General features: G+C 46.0%; 1 protein-coding gene across 1 annotated transcript; it reads right to left on the bottom strand.

The window, feature by feature from the left end:
* Positions 1 to 962: 962 nt before the first annotated feature.
* Positions 963 to 18,162, bottom strand: cacna1fa (calcium channel, voltage-dependent, L type, alpha 1F subunit a). Its single transcript, XM_076042096.1, has 46 exons — positions 17,981 to 18,162; positions 17,701 to 17,806; positions 15,650 to 15,789; positions 15,398 to 15,543; positions 14,662 to 14,814; positions 14,345 to 14,541; positions 13,668 to 13,771; positions 13,422 to 13,564; positions 13,272 to 13,340; positions 13,127 to 13,190; positions 13,008 to 13,034; positions 12,322 to 12,482; positions 12,000 to 12,225; positions 11,407 to 11,614; positions 11,179 to 11,299; positions 10,997 to 11,069; positions 10,846 to 10,909; positions 10,714 to 10,771; positions 10,511 to 10,607; positions 10,283 to 10,412; positions 10,119 to 10,178; positions 9,916 to 10,022; positions 9,675 to 9,762; positions 9,349 to 9,456; positions 9,184 to 9,236; positions 8,933 to 9,079; positions 8,550 to 8,751; positions 8,295 to 8,453; positions 8,097 to 8,207; positions 7,929 to 8,012; positions 7,629 to 7,649; positions 7,370 to 7,498; positions 7,215 to 7,280; positions 6,630 to 6,721; positions 6,359 to 6,518; positions 5,720 to 5,847; positions 5,528 to 5,624; positions 5,342 to 5,444; positions 5,148 to 5,249; positions 4,483 to 4,607; positions 4,020 to 4,357; positions 3,518 to 3,808; positions 2,506 to 2,873; positions 1,971 to 2,086; positions 1,546 to 1,884; positions 963 to 1,207 (listed from the first exon to the last, which is right to left on the bottom strand). Exons 1-46 carry the CDS (start codon positions 18,079 to 18,081, stop codon positions 1,001 to 1,003), a joined length of 6,189 nt encoding a protein of 2,062 aa, XP_075898211.1. The 5' UTR covers positions 18,082 to 18,162; the 3' UTR covers positions 963 to 1,000.

The raw sequence follows: 18,162 nt of genomic DNA, 5'->3' as shown, positions 1-18,162 counted from the left end.
ATGGTCGTTAACAAGCAAGACACACATTGTATTTTTACATGTTTTATTTCATTATTTTTCGTTCATACAATCTTCTCCGAGCATCGTGGCGGTGCACTCACATTATTCCAGTGCTGGTGGCTTTGGCATGAAACCACGATGCACCACTAATGGCTGATTATATAGCACCCATTTGAAAGTATTTATGTGTTTGTTTGTTTTTTTACAACACAAACTTTCTGATTGGGGCGACACGGTGTTTGCGCTGTCGTCTAAACTTTAAAAAAAAAATATATTTCCAACGAGGCCCAAGAATATCCCAGTCAATAAGCAGGTCACACCTGCAGGGTAACAGATGAAATATAACTCCTTCTAATTAATTCCATGTGTTACTGACGCTCAGGGACTCCACTTTGGAAAACACTGACAGAGAGAGAGTGTCAACATTTAGTTTATTCAAACATTTCTTCAGCTAATAAATGCATTAGTTATGTACATGAATTGTTGTCTTGCCCTAATAGTAAAGCGAACAAAGTCAAGCCACACGTTTGCTTTGCAATTTGCCATTTTTTGCAAACGAACGAGTACAAAGTCGTGACATCTCACGTGCTGTAAAAAAAAGTAGAATACATGCAAACAAACATCTGAGAAAAACGTTAATTTAACAGCAACGCGCCACATCGCTCCTCTCCTGATCAGTCACCACAAATGCTGTTTAAATAAATCAGTATTTATATGTTTTGGCATAAATGCAGATCCCAGTCCTTCCCCAGGAAGTCGGAAGCTTTCCAATGCGCAACCGCCGGCACTCTAATCTGAATGTGAATATCCAGCACCAAGTGATAACCTTGGGAAAACAAAAAAAGACAACACTAACATTTCATGGGTGTCTTATTCTTTCATTTCTCTGATGGTAAAAACAATGAGCACTCCAAAACTCAGATTCTCTCACACTTCTCTCTCTCTCTCTCTCTCTCTCTCTCTCTCTCTCTCTCTCTCTCTCTCTTCTTTTTAACTGATGCTAGTAAGAAATCACGCAGTTCATTTCATCGGCCAGTTCGTCCTCAAAGCGAGAAATGGACTGGCTGGCTCCACGAGCGATGAGGTCAGCGGCGGCGCTCTCCATGTCATCCATGCTCATGTGACAGGCTTCAGCAATCTCACGCTTGGCGAAGTTCACAAACTTGGGGTCGCGGGCGTAGAGACCGAGACCCTCTGAGATTAAGATCTAATAATACGGAGACACAGGAGAAAAGCAGAAGGAGAAATTACAGTGCTTGCCATAGTTTCTGAGTCATCGAAATGACCTTTTTTCCCCCACAATTACATCCACAGTTGCCACGTGACAGATTGTGGGGGAAAAAAAGCAAAACATCACAAAACCTATAAAAAAATAGATTTAATTTAATTTGAATATATTTTGTCAAAGCAAAAAGATAATTTTCAACAAACTTTTTAAGGGGGGATTTTTGCTTTCCAAGTGTTTCAACGTGTTTTTTTGTTTTACTTTTTTGTTTTAACCCCACAGAGGTAAAAATATTACAAGCAGTGCAACAAAGTACTCACAGACTCCACCAGGCTGTCGGCGCTGCCCTTGTTGACAAAGCCCTGGTTGGCGGGCGGCATCCTGACGCTGGTGAAGGTCCTGCTCTGGCTGCCGGGGTACCAGCCTGGACCTGGACGGGTGCCTGCAGGGAGGCTGGCGGTGGCGTCGCTCCACAGCGGCTGGCTGCTGCCGCTGGCTTCGTCCACCAGGATCATGGGGGTGTAGATGAGCTTGCCGCGGCGCCCCGAATTGTGTATGATCCCCGGGGCGGGGGTGGACCCGGCGGCTGCCGTGTTGGCCCAGGAGACGGACGACATGGAGGAAACGCTGCTGGGTCGCGAGTCCAGGCTGTGCTGGTTCTGACACAGGAGAGTGATTCTCATGTTACTATTAGTGTGTTTTTCTTTTGTTTGAGAGAGTGAAACGTCCGTGCGGTGGTTCTTACCTGCAGACGGGATCTGGAAGGTGAGATGTTTCCACGGTAGTTCCCTGGGACGGCCAGATGGTCGTCCAAACTCCTCTGTGGTTTTAGACACTGGAAATTGAACGCAGGTCTGTGCCCTGAAAGAATAGACTGAAGCTTAGTGGTTGTCAAAAAAAAGAAAAAAAAAAGACAGCTATTGTCAGTTAGTTTGTGTTCCTCTAGAAAAACTAGTCCTTACTGCAGGAAAAATCTAAAAAAAAAAAAAGAAAAAAGAATTGCAATCCTCTATTACAAAATTCTGAAAATTAAAAACGAAATAAAAGAAAAGGTTTGGATTCAGAAAAAAAAAGCCAAACCCATGGCTTATGAACAAACGTTCCCAAAAGTCATAATTTGTCCAGATCAGTTTACTATAAAATGTGATGTGATAGAAAATGAATTTTTTAAATAATGACTTTGTTTGTATGTGCTGAGTGCCACAATCAAAGCCACAGTTGTTGTTGTACAAAATGTGATCAGTGTGCAGATTCAAATTCCAAGCCAAGTGTGTTCTCACCTTTGGGTATGGCGGGAAGTAAACGCCTCCTGACAAACTGTGCGCCGCCGTTTTCGTTGCCATTGTAGCTGTTGACCGCGCTGTCGTTTTCATTGCAAATGTTCCCATTGCCGTTTGCGCCGACGATGCTGCCTTCACTGTAGCCCGAGTATCCGTTGCCGTTGTAGCCGTTTGTAGAGTAAGGGGTGGGGCTGGTGGCGGCGCTGCCTCCGTTCACGCTGGCGCCGTTGTAGCCGTTGCTGTTAACGTAGCTGAAGTCGCCGTTAGCAGCGTACGGCGTCTCGCCGATGCTGCTCGCCCTCTCCAAGCTCTGGGGGTTGTAGCCCATCTCGGTGGGCTCAGGAGTGATGGCATCTGGGTACCCATATCTGTAAGATCCACATCAAGTAGTTAAGAAGATTTTTTCAGAAGAAGAAAAATGAATAATAAGCAGAAGACCAAAAATAGACCCTCAAATTGCAGTAACTGAAAATTGATTTGCATAATAGAGACTGCCTAAATACAAACAGCATAGACCCCAGGCGTGGGCAAACTACGGCTCCGGGGTCACATGCGGCCAGTTAAACTTTTTAAACCGGCCCGCCAAACTTTAATTATATTATATTAATAGTAAGTAATTCATAAAATAGACGTATTTCATCCTTTTTTATCAGTGTTTTCAGAGTCATTTCAATAAAGGGCTAAACACTGTGGGGCTTCAAATACACTGATTTAGTTGTAACTTTGCTTTTGTTCATTTTCAAAAGACAATAAAGCACATGTTTTCTACATATCCCATGATATATTATTTTCTCCTATGAGGCAGGACACCAAAACACTCCATCCACCTGCTGCTGCTACGGCCCCTCTGTCACATTTTAGGACCCATTGTGGCCCGATAGTTAAACAGTTTGCCCATCCCTGCTCTCGTCACGAGTGGACTAGCAAGTGATGTGATGCCACAGAGACGCCAGTAGGGGGCAATAAAACCAAAGAAAGCAAAGGAGAGTTGGGACAGCTTGATCCTCCTCACCTGATGGCCGACGCCAGACTCGCCAAGTCCCCTTCGCAGCTGTAAGGCCGTTCAGCCGGCGCGACGGTGGAGGCCACGCCTGGATCTGCAAACACGGTCGCCCCACTGGCTGCAGCTTCTGGCGGAGGGGCCACCTCCAGGGCCACTGGGGCCACCTCCAGGGCTACTGGGGCCACCTCCAGGGCCACTGGGGCCACCTCCGGGGCTACTGGAGCCACCACCGGGGCCACCGGGACCTCCGGAGCCGGGGCTGGAGGAGGGGGAGGAGGGGGCTCACTGATGGAATCCATCCTGCGCAAGAGAGACCGATCACCTCAGCTTCATCTGTGCATCTCCCACTAAAGCAGCGTCTCTCAGCTGGTAGGTCGAGACCCAAAAGTGGGTCGCGGAGCTGTTTTGATTGGGTCGAGGCTTTGTGGGCAATTTCCCTTTTTTTAATTAAAGGAATTTTAAAACATATGTAGAGAGAGAGGGCGTTTCCTCCGAAACAAGAGAGACCCACCTGACGACGGCAGGCAGGGCTTGGGAGCGAACGGGCTGCTCCATCACCACGCTGATGCCCGCCAGCTCCGAGCCGGGCCTCTGGTGCTCCTGCAGGCCCGTCACCTGCTCCGTGATCACCCCCCCGTTGGCCACCGGGGGCTCGGGCTCCAGGAACACGGTGGTCTGCTCCGGCGGCAGTGGCGTGCTGGCCGGCGTGGTGTTGACCGACGTCCCGCGCTCACTGTCGAAAATCTCATCGTCGGTGATCGCCCCCTCGGTGGCCTCGTCGTCCTCCAGGTCACAGGCCATCGCCAGGCGCATCTCTGGGGCCAGGTCCTGCAGCGTCCGCAGCCCTTGCTGAACACAGGGATGATCATGTCAAAGCAAAGAGGAAGAAAAAGAGGTGCGTTATCATTATCATTATGATTATTATTATTATTGTTACTAAAAGCTAAAACACCATGAACAAATAAAAGCTTCACCTGCAAAGATGCTGCTCTGTCCTTCCTTTTGGATTTTCTCTCTCTCTCCTTTCTCTTGCGGAACTTTTTGAAATAGTCCTGAATCAAGAAGCTGGCATAAACTTTTCCGCAGGTCACCTCATCCCCTGAGAATAAAAAAAGAGAAAATTAGAGGAATTATTACAGAATTGGGAAGGATGAATGGTGGGACTATGTCTTGAATTGATCTTGCAGATATGAAGGCCTGGCTTGAAGAACCAGGCGGAGTGGTTAGCAGGAGTGAAACCTGCCGTGTATTTCGCCATGATGCCTTGCAAGCTTCTGTCTTCCCTTCAAATGATTTTGCACTATTATTATTGTACAAGCACATCTCTGTTAAGCAGAAATATTTCTGCTGCTATTACTGTTTTGCACTTCAACAATGTCAAACAACTTACTTCATTTAAGTATCAGTGAACGTCTCATTTATTTACTGTGCATTTTATTTATTGACAACATGGTGTTAGGACGTGTCTGTCTTTTTTTTTGCCGTGCTTGTGCACTTTACTGTTTTTCCACTCTTGTCAGAAATGTCTTGTTTTTATCTTCACCGTAGGAAACTGAGAAACGGAATTTCAAATCCTTTGTGTGGCCGGTACGTGCAGGAAGTTGACAAACATAAAAAAACCTAAAAACTGAAAGCTCACCTCGAGGGGGAGGAATCACTTCATCAATCAGTTTGGGTTTGGTGCGTTTCCACAGCTTCTTAATGATCAGCTTCAGCTCTTCGTTCTGCTGGTCGATGGGCCCTGAGAGCAAATCAAACATCCGTTGAGAGAAAGAGAGGAGAGTGCCAGTACTGTATGTGTCTGTGTGTGTGTGTGTGTGAGAGAGATTTCACCTTCAGTCTTGATCTTCAGTGACGTTCTCACCAGTGCAAAGAGGGTTGCGCTGAAGGTAACCGTCCCGTCTGCGTGCAGCGGCACGTTCATGGCGACGAGTCTCTGTGGGAAGAAGAGGCGAAGACGACCGTCGGCTCGCGTCCCCGTCGTCACAACATCAGAATGACCTTCGACGGTCGACTCACTTTGCAAGCCACGCGGTGGGGACACAACTTCCCAAAGCCGAGCGGCGGTTGAATCCTCCGCAGCATCGTGACGACGTCGATGTGTTTAATACGACCGCTGTGGAAACACGAGACGTCGTTGCTCTGACGTGAATCTGGCGGAGAGCAAGAAGGAGAACACATGGACGCTTTCAGGAGAGGAGCAAGTCTCACGTGGCCTCCGGGTCGTAGTCGGACCAAACTCTCTTGAACTCGTCCAGGTGGTGGGTGCCAAGCACGGTCCAATCTCGCGTCAGGTACTCAAAGTTGTCCATGATGACGGCAATGAACAAGTTGATGATCTGCGATAGAGAGGAAAGCCGGAAAGAAAACGCGACTATAAATGAACTTGTCATCAGCAAAGGTTTGGACTTCCAACCTCTGAACGGAACAATTCTTGAATGAACTAAATTCCATGACTCGGGTATTTGTGATTTATTTTTGAAATGTCATCAGGATAAAAGGCACCGCAGGTCTACATAAGAGCGTAAACTGGTGGGGTCGCTCAGGATGGATCCTTAAAATAAATGGAGATGAGACATTTCCTGTACGTTGCTGGAGGATGGTGATTCAGACGTCATCGCCTTAAATGACAAATGTGTGATGTAATGCAAACGAAATGGCAACGTGCAAACTGTTGCTCTTAGTTTGAATTTGGACATAAAGCAGAAAGATTGTTGTCGTGGTTACTACTCTGGACCTGGACAGAACTGCGCTGGCCAAAAGAGGCTCGAGTCTAAAATATAATATTTGTGGCATATCATATAACCTACAGGTACAACGGTGTTACACTGTGTCCTGCACAGCACTCACCAGGTATGCGCAGAGCATGAAGAAGCTGATGAAGTAGATGTAGGACAAGTTGCTCCCGCAGCTGAACTCTTCTCCGGGCTCAGTGTCCGATTCTGGGTCACAGCGTCTGCCAGGCAGCGCTGCCAACATAATCTCCTGCCACTGCTCCCCGGTGGCACACCTACAAGTACGCGCAAGGAGAGCGGCACTTTCATTTGACTTTCGTCTATTGACTTGGGCAATAGATGACTCCCCTGCAGGATGGCGGATGCCGTCCCACCCTGCGGCCTACCTGAACAGCACCAGCACCGCCATGAAAAATGTCTGAAAGTTACAGTTCCTGTTGATGTGGGTGTTTTCGTCGACGGCCACTTTACCAAAGGTCTTGAAGAGAAAAAAAAGCAAAGTTGTTTTTTTTTTTAAAGTGCACTCATACATAAAAGAAGTGTACGTTTATATAAACAACACAAATACTGCAAGAAAATAATCTGCAAAATAACATGAAAATGTTTATCATATATAATGTGGTGACAATTGAGTTTTGATTAAGCTTTCTTGATTTATGTTTTTTTTTTTTTTAGAGTCGCTGGGTTTAAATCTTACACCTGTGTTTTTCCAGAGACATCGATGTATCTCTGGTTCTCTGTGGGCCACATCAGAGACCATTTTCTGTTACAGCAGAAAGTTCTTTCTCATTCTTATTCTGATTGTGACTATAATCCCTCAATTGAACAACGCATTAATAGCATGACTCAGATTACAGCAAATTCCCTTTTGCACGCAACTCAGAGAACCCATGAATCCTTGTGCCTAAGGTGGAGATCAGTTAGCTGCCACAGTCCTACTGACTGAAAGAAGTGGATGTGAAGGGACTCGCCTGCATTCCAATCACAGCATAAATGAAGAAGATCATGGCGATGAGGAGACCTACGTACGGCAGAGCCTGTGGACAGTCGGAGAGATTTCTCAGAAAAACGCTGCGGAGGGTGATACACCAACAGACGGGAAATACATGGTGTGTGTCACACTGACCTGAAGGGACTTGACAAAAGTCCAGAGCAGCGTTCGAATGCCTTCGCCTTTACTGAGCAGCTTGACCAACCGCAGCACTCGAAACAAGCGGAAGAAGGTGATGGACACTTTTCCACTTTCACCTTTGCCCTAAAGCAAAAACACACGGAAAGAAAAACACACGACTGAGTGACACACGTGAGCCTAGCTGTGTATACACGTATCTCTTAGTACCAATCCAAAACCTGCAATATTTAGTAGCAAAGTTTCCCCCCCTTACCTCACCATGACCGCCTCCTCCCTAGAAATCAAGATGGACACAGGAGAGAGAGAAACCATGGGAGATGTGAGTGACCCAATGATGACACAAAAAATGTAAATCTGTTCCTGCTGAAGTAATATTTGTTTTTCAGCATTTTTAAATGTCATGCTTTGGGTATTTTACACTGTGGCCTCCAATCAAGCACTCAGCTACTGAGGGGTTTTAGACCGACGCAGCCTAATACATTTAAGGCTGACGCGACTTGATATTTTTGAAATGTGACCACCCAATAATGTATCTACTGGAGTTTTAGCTTACACTAAACTCGGAGACTGCGATGTCCAACACACTCCCGACCACAATCAATGCATCAAAGGAATTCCAGGGATCGATGAAATAATGCTGCACGGGAGCAGGTGGAGAAAAGCAACATTAGAATCACCGCACAATGCACACGGAATGAACAGGAGGTGAGTAAAAACTCACATGAGCACGAAGAGCCAGTAGCTTGATGATCATCTCAATGGTGAACACCACCGTGAAGATCATGTTGAGGATGTCCATGACGGAGGTAAACATCTTGGACTGCTCGTAATGCTTGAAGAGAAGCAAGAAACACATGACAACCTCCGACTGACTGGCTCCCACTTGACTGTGTACAGGTGAAGCTGTGTGGAGTGATACCTGAATAGCCAGAGTGAGCGTGTTCCCCAAAATCAGCACAAACATGACGTATTCAAACTGGCTGGAGTTGATGATTCTCCAGAACTTCAGTTGGGATGGGTTTTTAGGGATGTAAATCTTTATAGGTTGAGCTTTCAGAGCGTAATACACACACTGACGCTGTAAACAAGCAAAAAAACAGACATATTAATTACTTTTTTTTTTTTTTAAATCAGTGTGCCATAAATAGCTCAGATATTGGGAGAAATGACCCACTTGATTCTTGTTGAGTTCACAGTTTTTGAACTCAGCCTCTCCTTGCTCCCGAAACGTAATGATGACAAAACCCACAAAAATGTTCATCATGAAGAAGGCAATGATGATGATGTAAATGATGAAGAAGATGGAAATTTCCACTCTGTAGTTGTAAATGGGCCCTCGGTTTATGGCATTGGCATCCACAGCCCGGTAAAGAAGTCTGAGGAGGACAAAGAAAAAAAGAGTCAAAGTGAGAGCAGATTATTGGATTCAATGGTGACTCAGCTGTGAAAACACACGTGTGTTCCTTCGGGACAAAATGACTCACTCAAATGACACACAAAATATAAATCTAAAGGAAACGCACTGACAGCACAGCCACACATCAAGCTGCGACTCACTGCGGCCAGCCTTCAAACGTCGACACGGTGAACAGAGCCAGCATGCCCATCAGCACGTTGTCAAAGTTGAAATCGCTGTTCTCCCAGATCCTCTCCTTCACCATGGGGTGGTTCATGTCTCCATCTTTATAGACCACAAATGTTCCCCTAAAAATAAAACAGGGGCATATGTTTGCAAGGAGAGTGTCCCTCGGGAGCTCGTATATTTTTTATGGACGCAGATAAACTGAAGAAAAGGGAGGGACACTGACTTGCACTCTTCGGGCGTGTGCTTCGCTTCGTCTGTGCAGCTGTAAAATCTGCCCTGTAAAATTGGTCAGACGATGATAAACTCAGTGAACCCTTCACAATTTAACGCAGCGCAGTAGCACAATCGGAGGCCGTTTGAACAGAGGACGGTGAAGACGGTGATGTACCTTGAAGAGTTGGACGCCGATACAGGCAAACATGAACTGCAGGAGTGTGGTGACGATCAGGATGTTGCCGATAGTGCGGATGGCCACAAACACACACTGCACCACATTCTGTGAGCAAACAAACATCAAACGCGTTTCAGCATTAATAGCGGTAGCAGCAGTGGGGCTTCAAAGCTGCTTATTTTGGGTACACTTGTTCTATAGTTGTGAAAAATAGCCTATTTACCCTTTAAGTTCAGTCAAGAGTAAAGATATGATTACACATATCATTAATAAATATTTTACATATGAACATGCATAAAACTACCATCCAGGAGCATTCTCACCTTCAGTCCCTTGGCCCTGTTGATGGCTCGAAGAGGCCTGAGCACTCGCAGCACCCGAAGGATCTTCACCACTGAAATTGCACTAGAACTGTGGGCAGCAACAGAAAAAAAAAAAAAAAACGAGGATGAAATGTGGAATGTGTTTAGTCTATAAAACATTAAACTCCTGATTTTGAATTTTCCCGGCGAGAGGAGTTGCGTGAAGCGGCCGGCTGTCATGTCAGCTCAGGAGTCTACTCACTGCAAAAAGAAAGAGGTGAGCGACACGCCGACCACCAGCAGATCCAGCAGGTTGAAGGCGTTTCGACAGAAGGAGCCCGAGTGCAGGAAAGCTCCATATACTGTCATCTACACACAAGTGGTTGAAAGAGACAGAGACACGCTGACTGACTGAGCGATGAGATAATGGAAGCGGCAGGATTTCAGCTTCACAAGCGTCTTTACCTTGAGCACGATCTCCACGGTGAAGACGGAAGTGAAGACATAATCGGCGTAACCGAGTACCTGCAGGTGAAGGAGACAAGTGTGAGTGGTGACTCTGGAATTTTGTCCTCCGTGTGGGTGTGTTGAGCAGACTGCGTCTCTGCCCGGGCCATTGTGAGTCTTACTATGTTTCTGAAAGAGTGGGATTTGATTGGATCCTCAGCAGCCAGTGAGATGCTGCTGAGGATGATGAAGATGAGGATGAAGTTGGTGAAGTAGGGATGATGGATGAGGTTGTGGCATGCAACTCGCAAACTGGGAACAGGACAGAACGGGAAGGTGGATTAATTTCAGAATATCCTGATGAGAAGAGAGCGGAGATGATTCTTGCTGCGTGTATGATCTCTCATCACCAGTTTTTCTTTCCAAGAATGAAAAAGGAGCTTCCATCGGGAATTGGGACAATCTTTTCTTTTGGTCCGGAAAATTCTGGTTTTAATGGAGCAACTCCTGTAAAAAAAACAAAAAACAAAACCCACAAATAAATAAAAATCCCAAGCAAAAAGAAGAGAGAGACGCAGTGTCTTCTGGTATTAATGAAAGGTTTTGTGTTCACCCTCCAGGCCCTCGATGGCCCTCAGCTCCTCGTTCTCCTGCCAGTCATCCTCCTCGTTCTACACACAAGAAAACATCCCCTATTATTTTCCTATGACTTTCCTATTTAAGAGCAAGGTGCACAATTCCGTACCCCCGCATCCTCGTCCTCTTTCTCTTCATCATCATCCCACTCTTCCTCCTCCTCTTTTTTCTCTCTGTCAAAGTGAAACAGCGGAAAAACGAATGTTGACGGTCAGAAGTCAAACCGCTGCTCACGTCTTTCCCTCTTCCCCCAAACATACTCGACTTTCGTCTTGCCGCCGCCTCCTGCCAAGTTGTCCACGGCGATAGCCAAGAAGACGTTGAGCAGGATGTCTGATCACACAAATCAAGGATTCTGCTTTTGTTGGTTTTTGGGGGGGCGGGGTTTGAATCAGACTGTGAGCTTGTGAGAGCAAAAACAAACAGCAAACAGAAAGGATACAGTTGCCGCAGACAAAGAGAATGACAAAGTAAATGCACACCACCATGTTGGGGAAGATGGGCCCTCCATAAGCCATAATGCCATCGTACATGACAGCATTCCAGTCTTCTCCGGTCAGAATCTGTGTTCACAAAAAGAGGAATTGAAGAGCATCCCGGGAATCTCGACCTTGAGGAGTCACGTCGAAAAAAAACCAGGAGCGTCATGGTGATGTTCAAATGAAATCACCTGGAAGCAAGTGAGCAGAGCCTGGGGGAAAGAGTCAAAGGTGCTTCTCTTCATCTGAGTCTCATCGAAGTTGAATTTGCCCCCAAACAGCTGCATGCCCAGCAGGGCAAAGATGATGAGAAAGAGGAAGAGCAGGAGCAGAAGGGAGCAGATGGCTTTCATGGAGTTGAGCAGTGAGTTGACCAGGTCAGACAAAGCAGCCCAGTGTCTTCAAATAGCAGCGCCAGAGAGAAGAAAAGATGACAGCCAGGTTATACCCAGTGTTGTTGTTTTGTTTTGTTTTTTAGCCTTTTTTAAGTCACGGCACATTTTTGACATTGAAAAAAATCCCATAGCACACCACCAACCAAAATATTATAAAATCTTTACTGTTGACCCTCACAGTGACATTATAGTCTCTTCATTTGTGTGAAACCTGGGCCTGTTTAAAAGCACACAAAGCTGATATCCTGGGAGGAGTTGCGGGAGGCAAACAGGCTCACATGCCTTTTAAAGCACAGTCACTTTTGGGACAATTATTCTCATGCACACCTGACATTGTGTCAGAGTAAACTGGTTTAAAAAGAACTGCCTGATAGCAGGAAAGTGATTACCTGGTCATCTTGAAGATCCTGAGCAGGCGAATGCAGCGCAGCACAGAGATGCCGATGGGCGGGATGAACTCCATCTCCACGAGCAGCATCTCCAGAATGCCACCGCACACCACAAAGCAGTCAAAGCGGTTAAACAATGCCATGAAGTAGATCTGGAGGCCGAAGGCGTACATCTTCATCAGCATCTCCAGAGTGAACAGCATCAGCAGGATCTTGTTGGCCCGCTCTGAGGACGCACACGGAAAAAGAACAAAGGTTCGTCGTCCTCCCGCCACTTCCTCCCGATTTGACGACGGCGTGCAGCCAGCTGCGGTGAGCTTACCCTGCATTTCTGTCAGCCACTTTGGTTGGCCGTAGTGTTCTGAGGCGCTGGCCACCGTGTTGAGGAACACCAGAAGGAGCACCAACCAGTAGAAGTTAGTGGTTTTGACAGCCACTCTGCAGTTCTTCCTCATTGTGTGATTCAGCTGGCACAGCTGGTCGCTTTAGGGGGAAAGAGCAGCTTAAGGTTCTAAGCAACTAAACATTTGGACATTTGGAAAGAAAAATGTTCAAAAGCATCTGTCTTGTGCAGTAGTTCCAGAACACAAAATTCACTTCACCAATGTTTTCTTCCAGATGTGTCTTTAGAGTCTCAGGACCCACGATTTTTCCTTAATATGAAGTCGGGACCCCAAATTATTCCACAGCACTCGCAAAAATGAAAATGCTAGCTCGCTTGCCATCATGTCTAGTCAATTTAATTAGAGGCCACGACCCAATCGAAACAGCTCCACGACCCACTGTCGGGTTGCGACCCACCAGTTGAGACACACTGGTCTAGACTGTCAATGAGCTCTTCCCAGAAATTAGGGAAGTTCAATCTTTGCCCCCCCCCCCCAGATTTTAGAGTTTTTTTTTTAATTGCACCAGGGTCTCCCACCTTCATAAGGATTGGGAGATAAAGATCTGAAAATAGATTTCATTGACTCACAAACCAGTTGAACTTGCCATATTAATGGATCTTACCAAAAGCTGTTGGCCATCATCTTCGCCCTGGGGGGAAATTGACAAAACACAGGCAAAAATCAAGCATGAATTTCAGTGAGGAATCATTTTCCCATCGCTTGCGTTGCCGGTGGCCTCACATGAGAGAAGCACAGAAGCCGTTGTCATCATCCAGGTACGCGATGTCATCGTCCGAGTCGGACTCTGCAGAGGGCGAAGAGGTTGCCGTCAAAAACAAATCGGGCGAGAATCAATGTGACGGCAGCCAGAGACTTTACAACGTACCTCCGCCATCCTCGCTGTGCTTGTACCAGCCAAACTTTTTCATCATCTTCTTCTTTGCAATCGCAGCGCCTTTTAGCATGAACAACAGTGGGATGAATGAATATCAAGCTCCTAAGCACTTTGGGTTTGCGTGGTTTGTGTGCGACTGACGTTTGTTGCCCTCTTCATCGACGTCCTCGGCCTCGATCAGCCAGTCCATGTAGCCGATCATGTCCTCCTCCATCTGTTTGCTCTCCTGCGCCTTCTGGAGCTCACCTCGGGCCACCGCCTTCTCTCTTTCCTTGGAGAACTCTCTGTGAAGGAACACAAAGAATGACCACAGAGAAGACCAGGGACCCGACTTTCAGCTGCTGTGTCCATTACAGAATTGTGAGAGGCAGCGTCGCAGATACGAACCCGCTCAACACACCCAATACAAGGTTGATGATGAAAAAAGATCCAAAGATGACCAGAGACACAAAGTAAACCCATGGAATCTCGCAGCCAATGGCGTCATTCATCTATGCCGAGACAAAACACAGATGGAATGTCGTTTTAATACAACATTTTGCAACACGCCCTAACATAAAAAGACACTTTGTAGGATCAGCAGGAAAAAAAATGAATAAATGAATGAATGAATGAATGAATGAATGAATGAATGAACGAACTGCAATACTAACTAAAAGAAATGATGGCGGTTATCTTGTTGCAGCTGATATTGTGCGAGAAAGCACTGGCAACACTGCGTCATACTGGCAAAAATGGCCCCATAGCAGCACAAAAAGTGCAGATACAAATCCCACTTTTGAAATCAATGCAATGCAATCATACAAAACTGTGGCCACACTGAGAGTAGTAAGTGTTCAATTAAAGATTTGCACACATGACTGCAGTGATAAACGTATCTGCATGTCTCTGCAAAGCATGTGCACCATTTCTAAGCATATGGATCAGCATCAAATTAAAGCAACATCAAATCAAATATTTGTTGACACACTAAAAGCTCATTTTCATTATTGGTAATCGATCATAATTCAGTTTCTAGTCCAGTTTCTAGTCAGTCAGGATTATCCAGGTGTGTGTTCTGGTACCCAGTAGAGAACATCAGTCCAGCCCTCCATGGTGATACACTGGAACACAGTCAGCATGGCGAAGAAGATGTTGTCAAAGTTGGTGATGCCGCCGTTGGGCCCCTCCCACTTGCCCCTGCAATCAGTTCCATTGCCCACGCAGAAGCGGCCGCTACCGGCAAAAGCACAGGGCGACGGGTCGTCCTCCACCATGAGACCTGGAGAGAGACAGCAGGTGTCGAGTTCACGCAGTCCATCACATTACACACCCAGAGTGTTTGGATGGAGGGAGTGTGTGTGTGTGTGTGTGTGTGTGTGTGTGTGGGTGGGTGAGCTACCTGTGCTGCTGGAGTAGCACGTCTTGTGCATCCTGCCGATGAAAAGCTCCAGGCCGATGATGGCGTAGATGATGATGACAAACATGACCAGCATGCCGATGTGCAGGAGAGGAACCATGGCTTTCATGATGGAGTTCAACACAATCTGGAGACCTGCACAGGGACCAAACACACTCACTGCATTTGAAACAACACGAAAAAAAATAATAATTAGCGTTTCTCAACTGGTGGATTGTGACCCAAAAGAGGGTCGCGGAGTTGTTTCGATTGGGTGATGGTTTCATTGGAAGCTTCCCCCCCTCTTTTTTTTTTTTTATCATCTATAAGTCACTGAAGGTTTAGGTCCAGATTACATAAATAAGATGCAAATGGAATATAAACCCAGCAGGACCCAGAGGTCTGCAGACTCAGGTCAGATAGTGGAGCCCAGAGTTCAAACTAAACATGGTGAGGCAGCATTTAGCTGTTATGCTGCACACACATGGAATCAGCTGCCAGTGTGAATGTTTTTAAATCCAGGTTCAAGACTTTTCCTTTCCTTTATGCTTTTAATTTAGTGCTTTTGTTATTGTTGAATAATTTCAACAATTTCCTTACTAGACATGACAGCAAGCAGGCTAGCATTTTCATGTTGGTGTCATAAATTTGAGGGCAGTGGATTAAATTCACAATGAGGACAGTTGTGTGTCCCGAGACTCCAGCAGTTGAGAAGCACTGCAAGCAACGACAGACGCACTTGGCACCCCAGACACCAGGCGGAGCGGCCGCAGCACTCTGAACGCTCTGAGGGCTTTGACATCCAGGCCTCCGGGCTTCCCTGCAGCGTGGTGGGCCTCTCCTGGTTTATGGTCAGTCATGGCTTCGGCTATCACGCTAAACAACCTGGAAAAAAAACACCCGCACACATGTATGCTTAGTCACAGGTGCACTTTTTTCTAGCCAGCGACGTGGTGTGGAGAGACTGACAGCACGAAAGCACGAAAAATACCCGACGATGACGATGACGAAATCCAGCAAGTTCCACCCGCTGCGTATGTAGGCGCTGGGGTGCATGACGAGGCCGTAGGCCAGAATCTTGGTGAAGGTCTCGATGGTGAAGATGACGAGGAAGACGTACTCAACTTGTTCCTGTGGACAAAAGAACATGCAGGATGGGGGTTTATGAAGAAGTACAGATGACCTTTACTGTGTTTCAGTATGTGTGCACAAGAAAGCCATTTAGAGGCAGGTTGAATTCTGCCATTAGTGACATTAGCTGACTTTCCCTGTTGATATCCCCCTTCGACACACGTGTCATGGTCACAGGCTGACTGCAGTAGCTGTCTAACCTCTTAACCCACTGCCCAGCTCATGTATAAGCCTGTCCTCACGTCCCTCTTCTGCGTCTTTCCTTTCAATTCTTCTGCGCTGAAACAAAGACCACTGAAACTGCGACGTCACAACAAAGAAGGTTAACGACATGTTTTTTTCAATTGACAGAATAAAATAATCAGCAAAATGTTCACTGAGGTGAGCACTTGTTGCACTCCAAAGTAAGGAAGTGTATGCTCAGTCAGCTTACCCTCTTTGCAAAATCCAATAAAAGGATCTAACATGGATCCTACTGCAAGCGAGGGAGTGTGTCACTGTTTGCATTTTGGCTCGTCCCACATCAAATCTAATTCCACTTCCTGTTCTTTATTTCTCTCCTGATGAGAACGGCAAAAACACTTCCAATCGCGGAACACACGGCCCTCAATATATAACATAAAAAGTATATATCTATCTTGATTTATTGTTGTCTTTCCAATGTAACAGAGAGGAGAGCTATTTTAGATTCTGCACGTCAACAAGTTTGTCATTTTCAGATTAAATGAGAGAGGAGAGAGGAAGAGGAGGAGGATGAAGAAACAGATGGTTGGTCTTAAAGTAAGTCATGATCCCTGACAAGGTGACAGCTAAATGAGGTCAACTTTTCCCCCTCTAATACCATTACCATGCAGCAGAGCCTCATCACTGTCCCACTAATTGTTGCTGCTGTCTGCAGTATAACCAAGACTTACAGTCCTGACCGTATCAACCACAAACTGCTTTTCTTGCTGTAACACCATACACACGCTGCAGGCCACTTCAGTACAATACCTAACACAATTGATTAGCTATGTACAGTTCATATATATATACATATATATATATATACATATATATATATATATATATATATATATGTATATATATATGTATATATATATATATATATATATATATATATATATATATATATATATATAGAGAGAGAGAGAGAGAGAGAGAGAGAGATATATATATATATATATATATATATAATGTGCACTGCGTTTATTTCTCATTCATATTGTATTTCACTTCTCTTCATTTATGCTGGAGTAAGAGAAGGAATTCTCCCACACAGTTATTTTGTACATTCATGATTCCGACATAAAGATGAAGGAATTAATTGAATAACTTCCTTTAGTATTTCTTCAGATTCTATGTTATGAGAATCAACTTTTGTCCTGAGTTCATTCATTCATTGTGATTCTATGTGCGCTTTATAAAGGACTTGGAGAACACTTAGAAAGACTTCCTTTCGGGAGGCTGCTAACTTATTTCTCAAAGTGAAATGCAATAATCTGTCAATCTAACCCTTTTCTACCACCATTTCTCCTGCACTCAGGGCCACTGGAGATGATTGAGTCTATCCGAGGCAGGGTTGCGTGTTCAGTGGACAAGTCACAAAACAATGATCCACACTGAACCCATGACCTTCTTTCTGAGAGCTACAGCACTGGGTCGCCTCAGTGCAATTCATTCATTCATTCATTTTCCATACCCGCTTCTTCCTGAGCTCAGGGTCACTCAGTCAGTGCAATTATATGATGGTAAAACAGGTCAATAATATAAATTTCACAACACTCAGCTAAATGAATCTGAGTCATTCAATGGCTGAAGTGCGGCCACATCGTGCACCTTCATCTTTCAATAGCGACCAAAAGGTCATATGAGGTTAAGTGTCTGCAGCAGCGTCCACTGGAAACTCACCAGCTTGTGATTGGTGGCGTTGGAATCGTCGTCAGGGTACGGCTTAGTGACGCCCATGGCTACACAGTTGGCAAAAATGGCAAGCAGAATGAAAATATCAAAGGGCCTGAGGACAGCAGTTAAGGCGAGAACGGGCCTGTGTGTGAATTCATGAACTGAAAAAAAGCATAATACAGCCCGGTGCACTTCCGAGGACACAGCAGTGTGTCGTTTCCAGGGTTCCTCCAGTCGCACACTGACCCAGCAACACGCACGGTGCAGCGACCACACAAAAGGATACTTCCACTCCACCAGGGCCAGCGCTGCCATGCGGATGGGGTTGCTGAGGGTGAGGCAGCACAGGGCTCGGGGGGCCCGCAGGGCAGACTTGTTGGCCTGCATTGCCTTCTTGGCCCCCCCGCCCCTTTTTCTGGTCGAGCCAGTTGACCCCAGGGTGTCTGATTTCCCCCCCTCGCCCCCTGG

The sequence above is a fragment of the Nelusetta ayraudi genome, unplaced genomic scaffold (genome assembly GCF_046127955.1).
Source record: "Nelusetta ayraudi isolate G7.1 ecotype Tasmania unplaced genomic scaffold, CSIRO-AGI_Nayr_v1 ptg000070l, whole genome shotgun sequence".
NCBI classification, from domain to species: Eukaryota; Metazoa; Chordata; class Actinopteri; order Tetraodontiformes; family Monacanthidae; genus Nelusetta; species Nelusetta ayraudi.
This window is presented reverse-complemented; position numbering and strand designations above follow the sequence as displayed.

Bases quoted from the DNA above. Each gene is read 5' to 3' on its own strand.
- cacna1fa (XM_076042096.1), bottom strand. From the start codon at position 18,081: ATGCAGGCCAACAAGTCTGCCCTGCGGGCCCCCCGAGCCCTGTGCTGC. The intron at 7,650-7,928 runs GTAAGCTAAAAC...CTTGATTTCTAG, and splicing joins TCGCAGTCTCCGAGTTTAGT to GGAGGAGGCGGTCATGGTGA. The intron at 1,208-1,545 runs GTGAGTACTTTG...CCGTATTATTAG, and splicing joins CCGACAGCCTGGTGGAGTCT to ATCTTAATCTCAGAGGGTCT.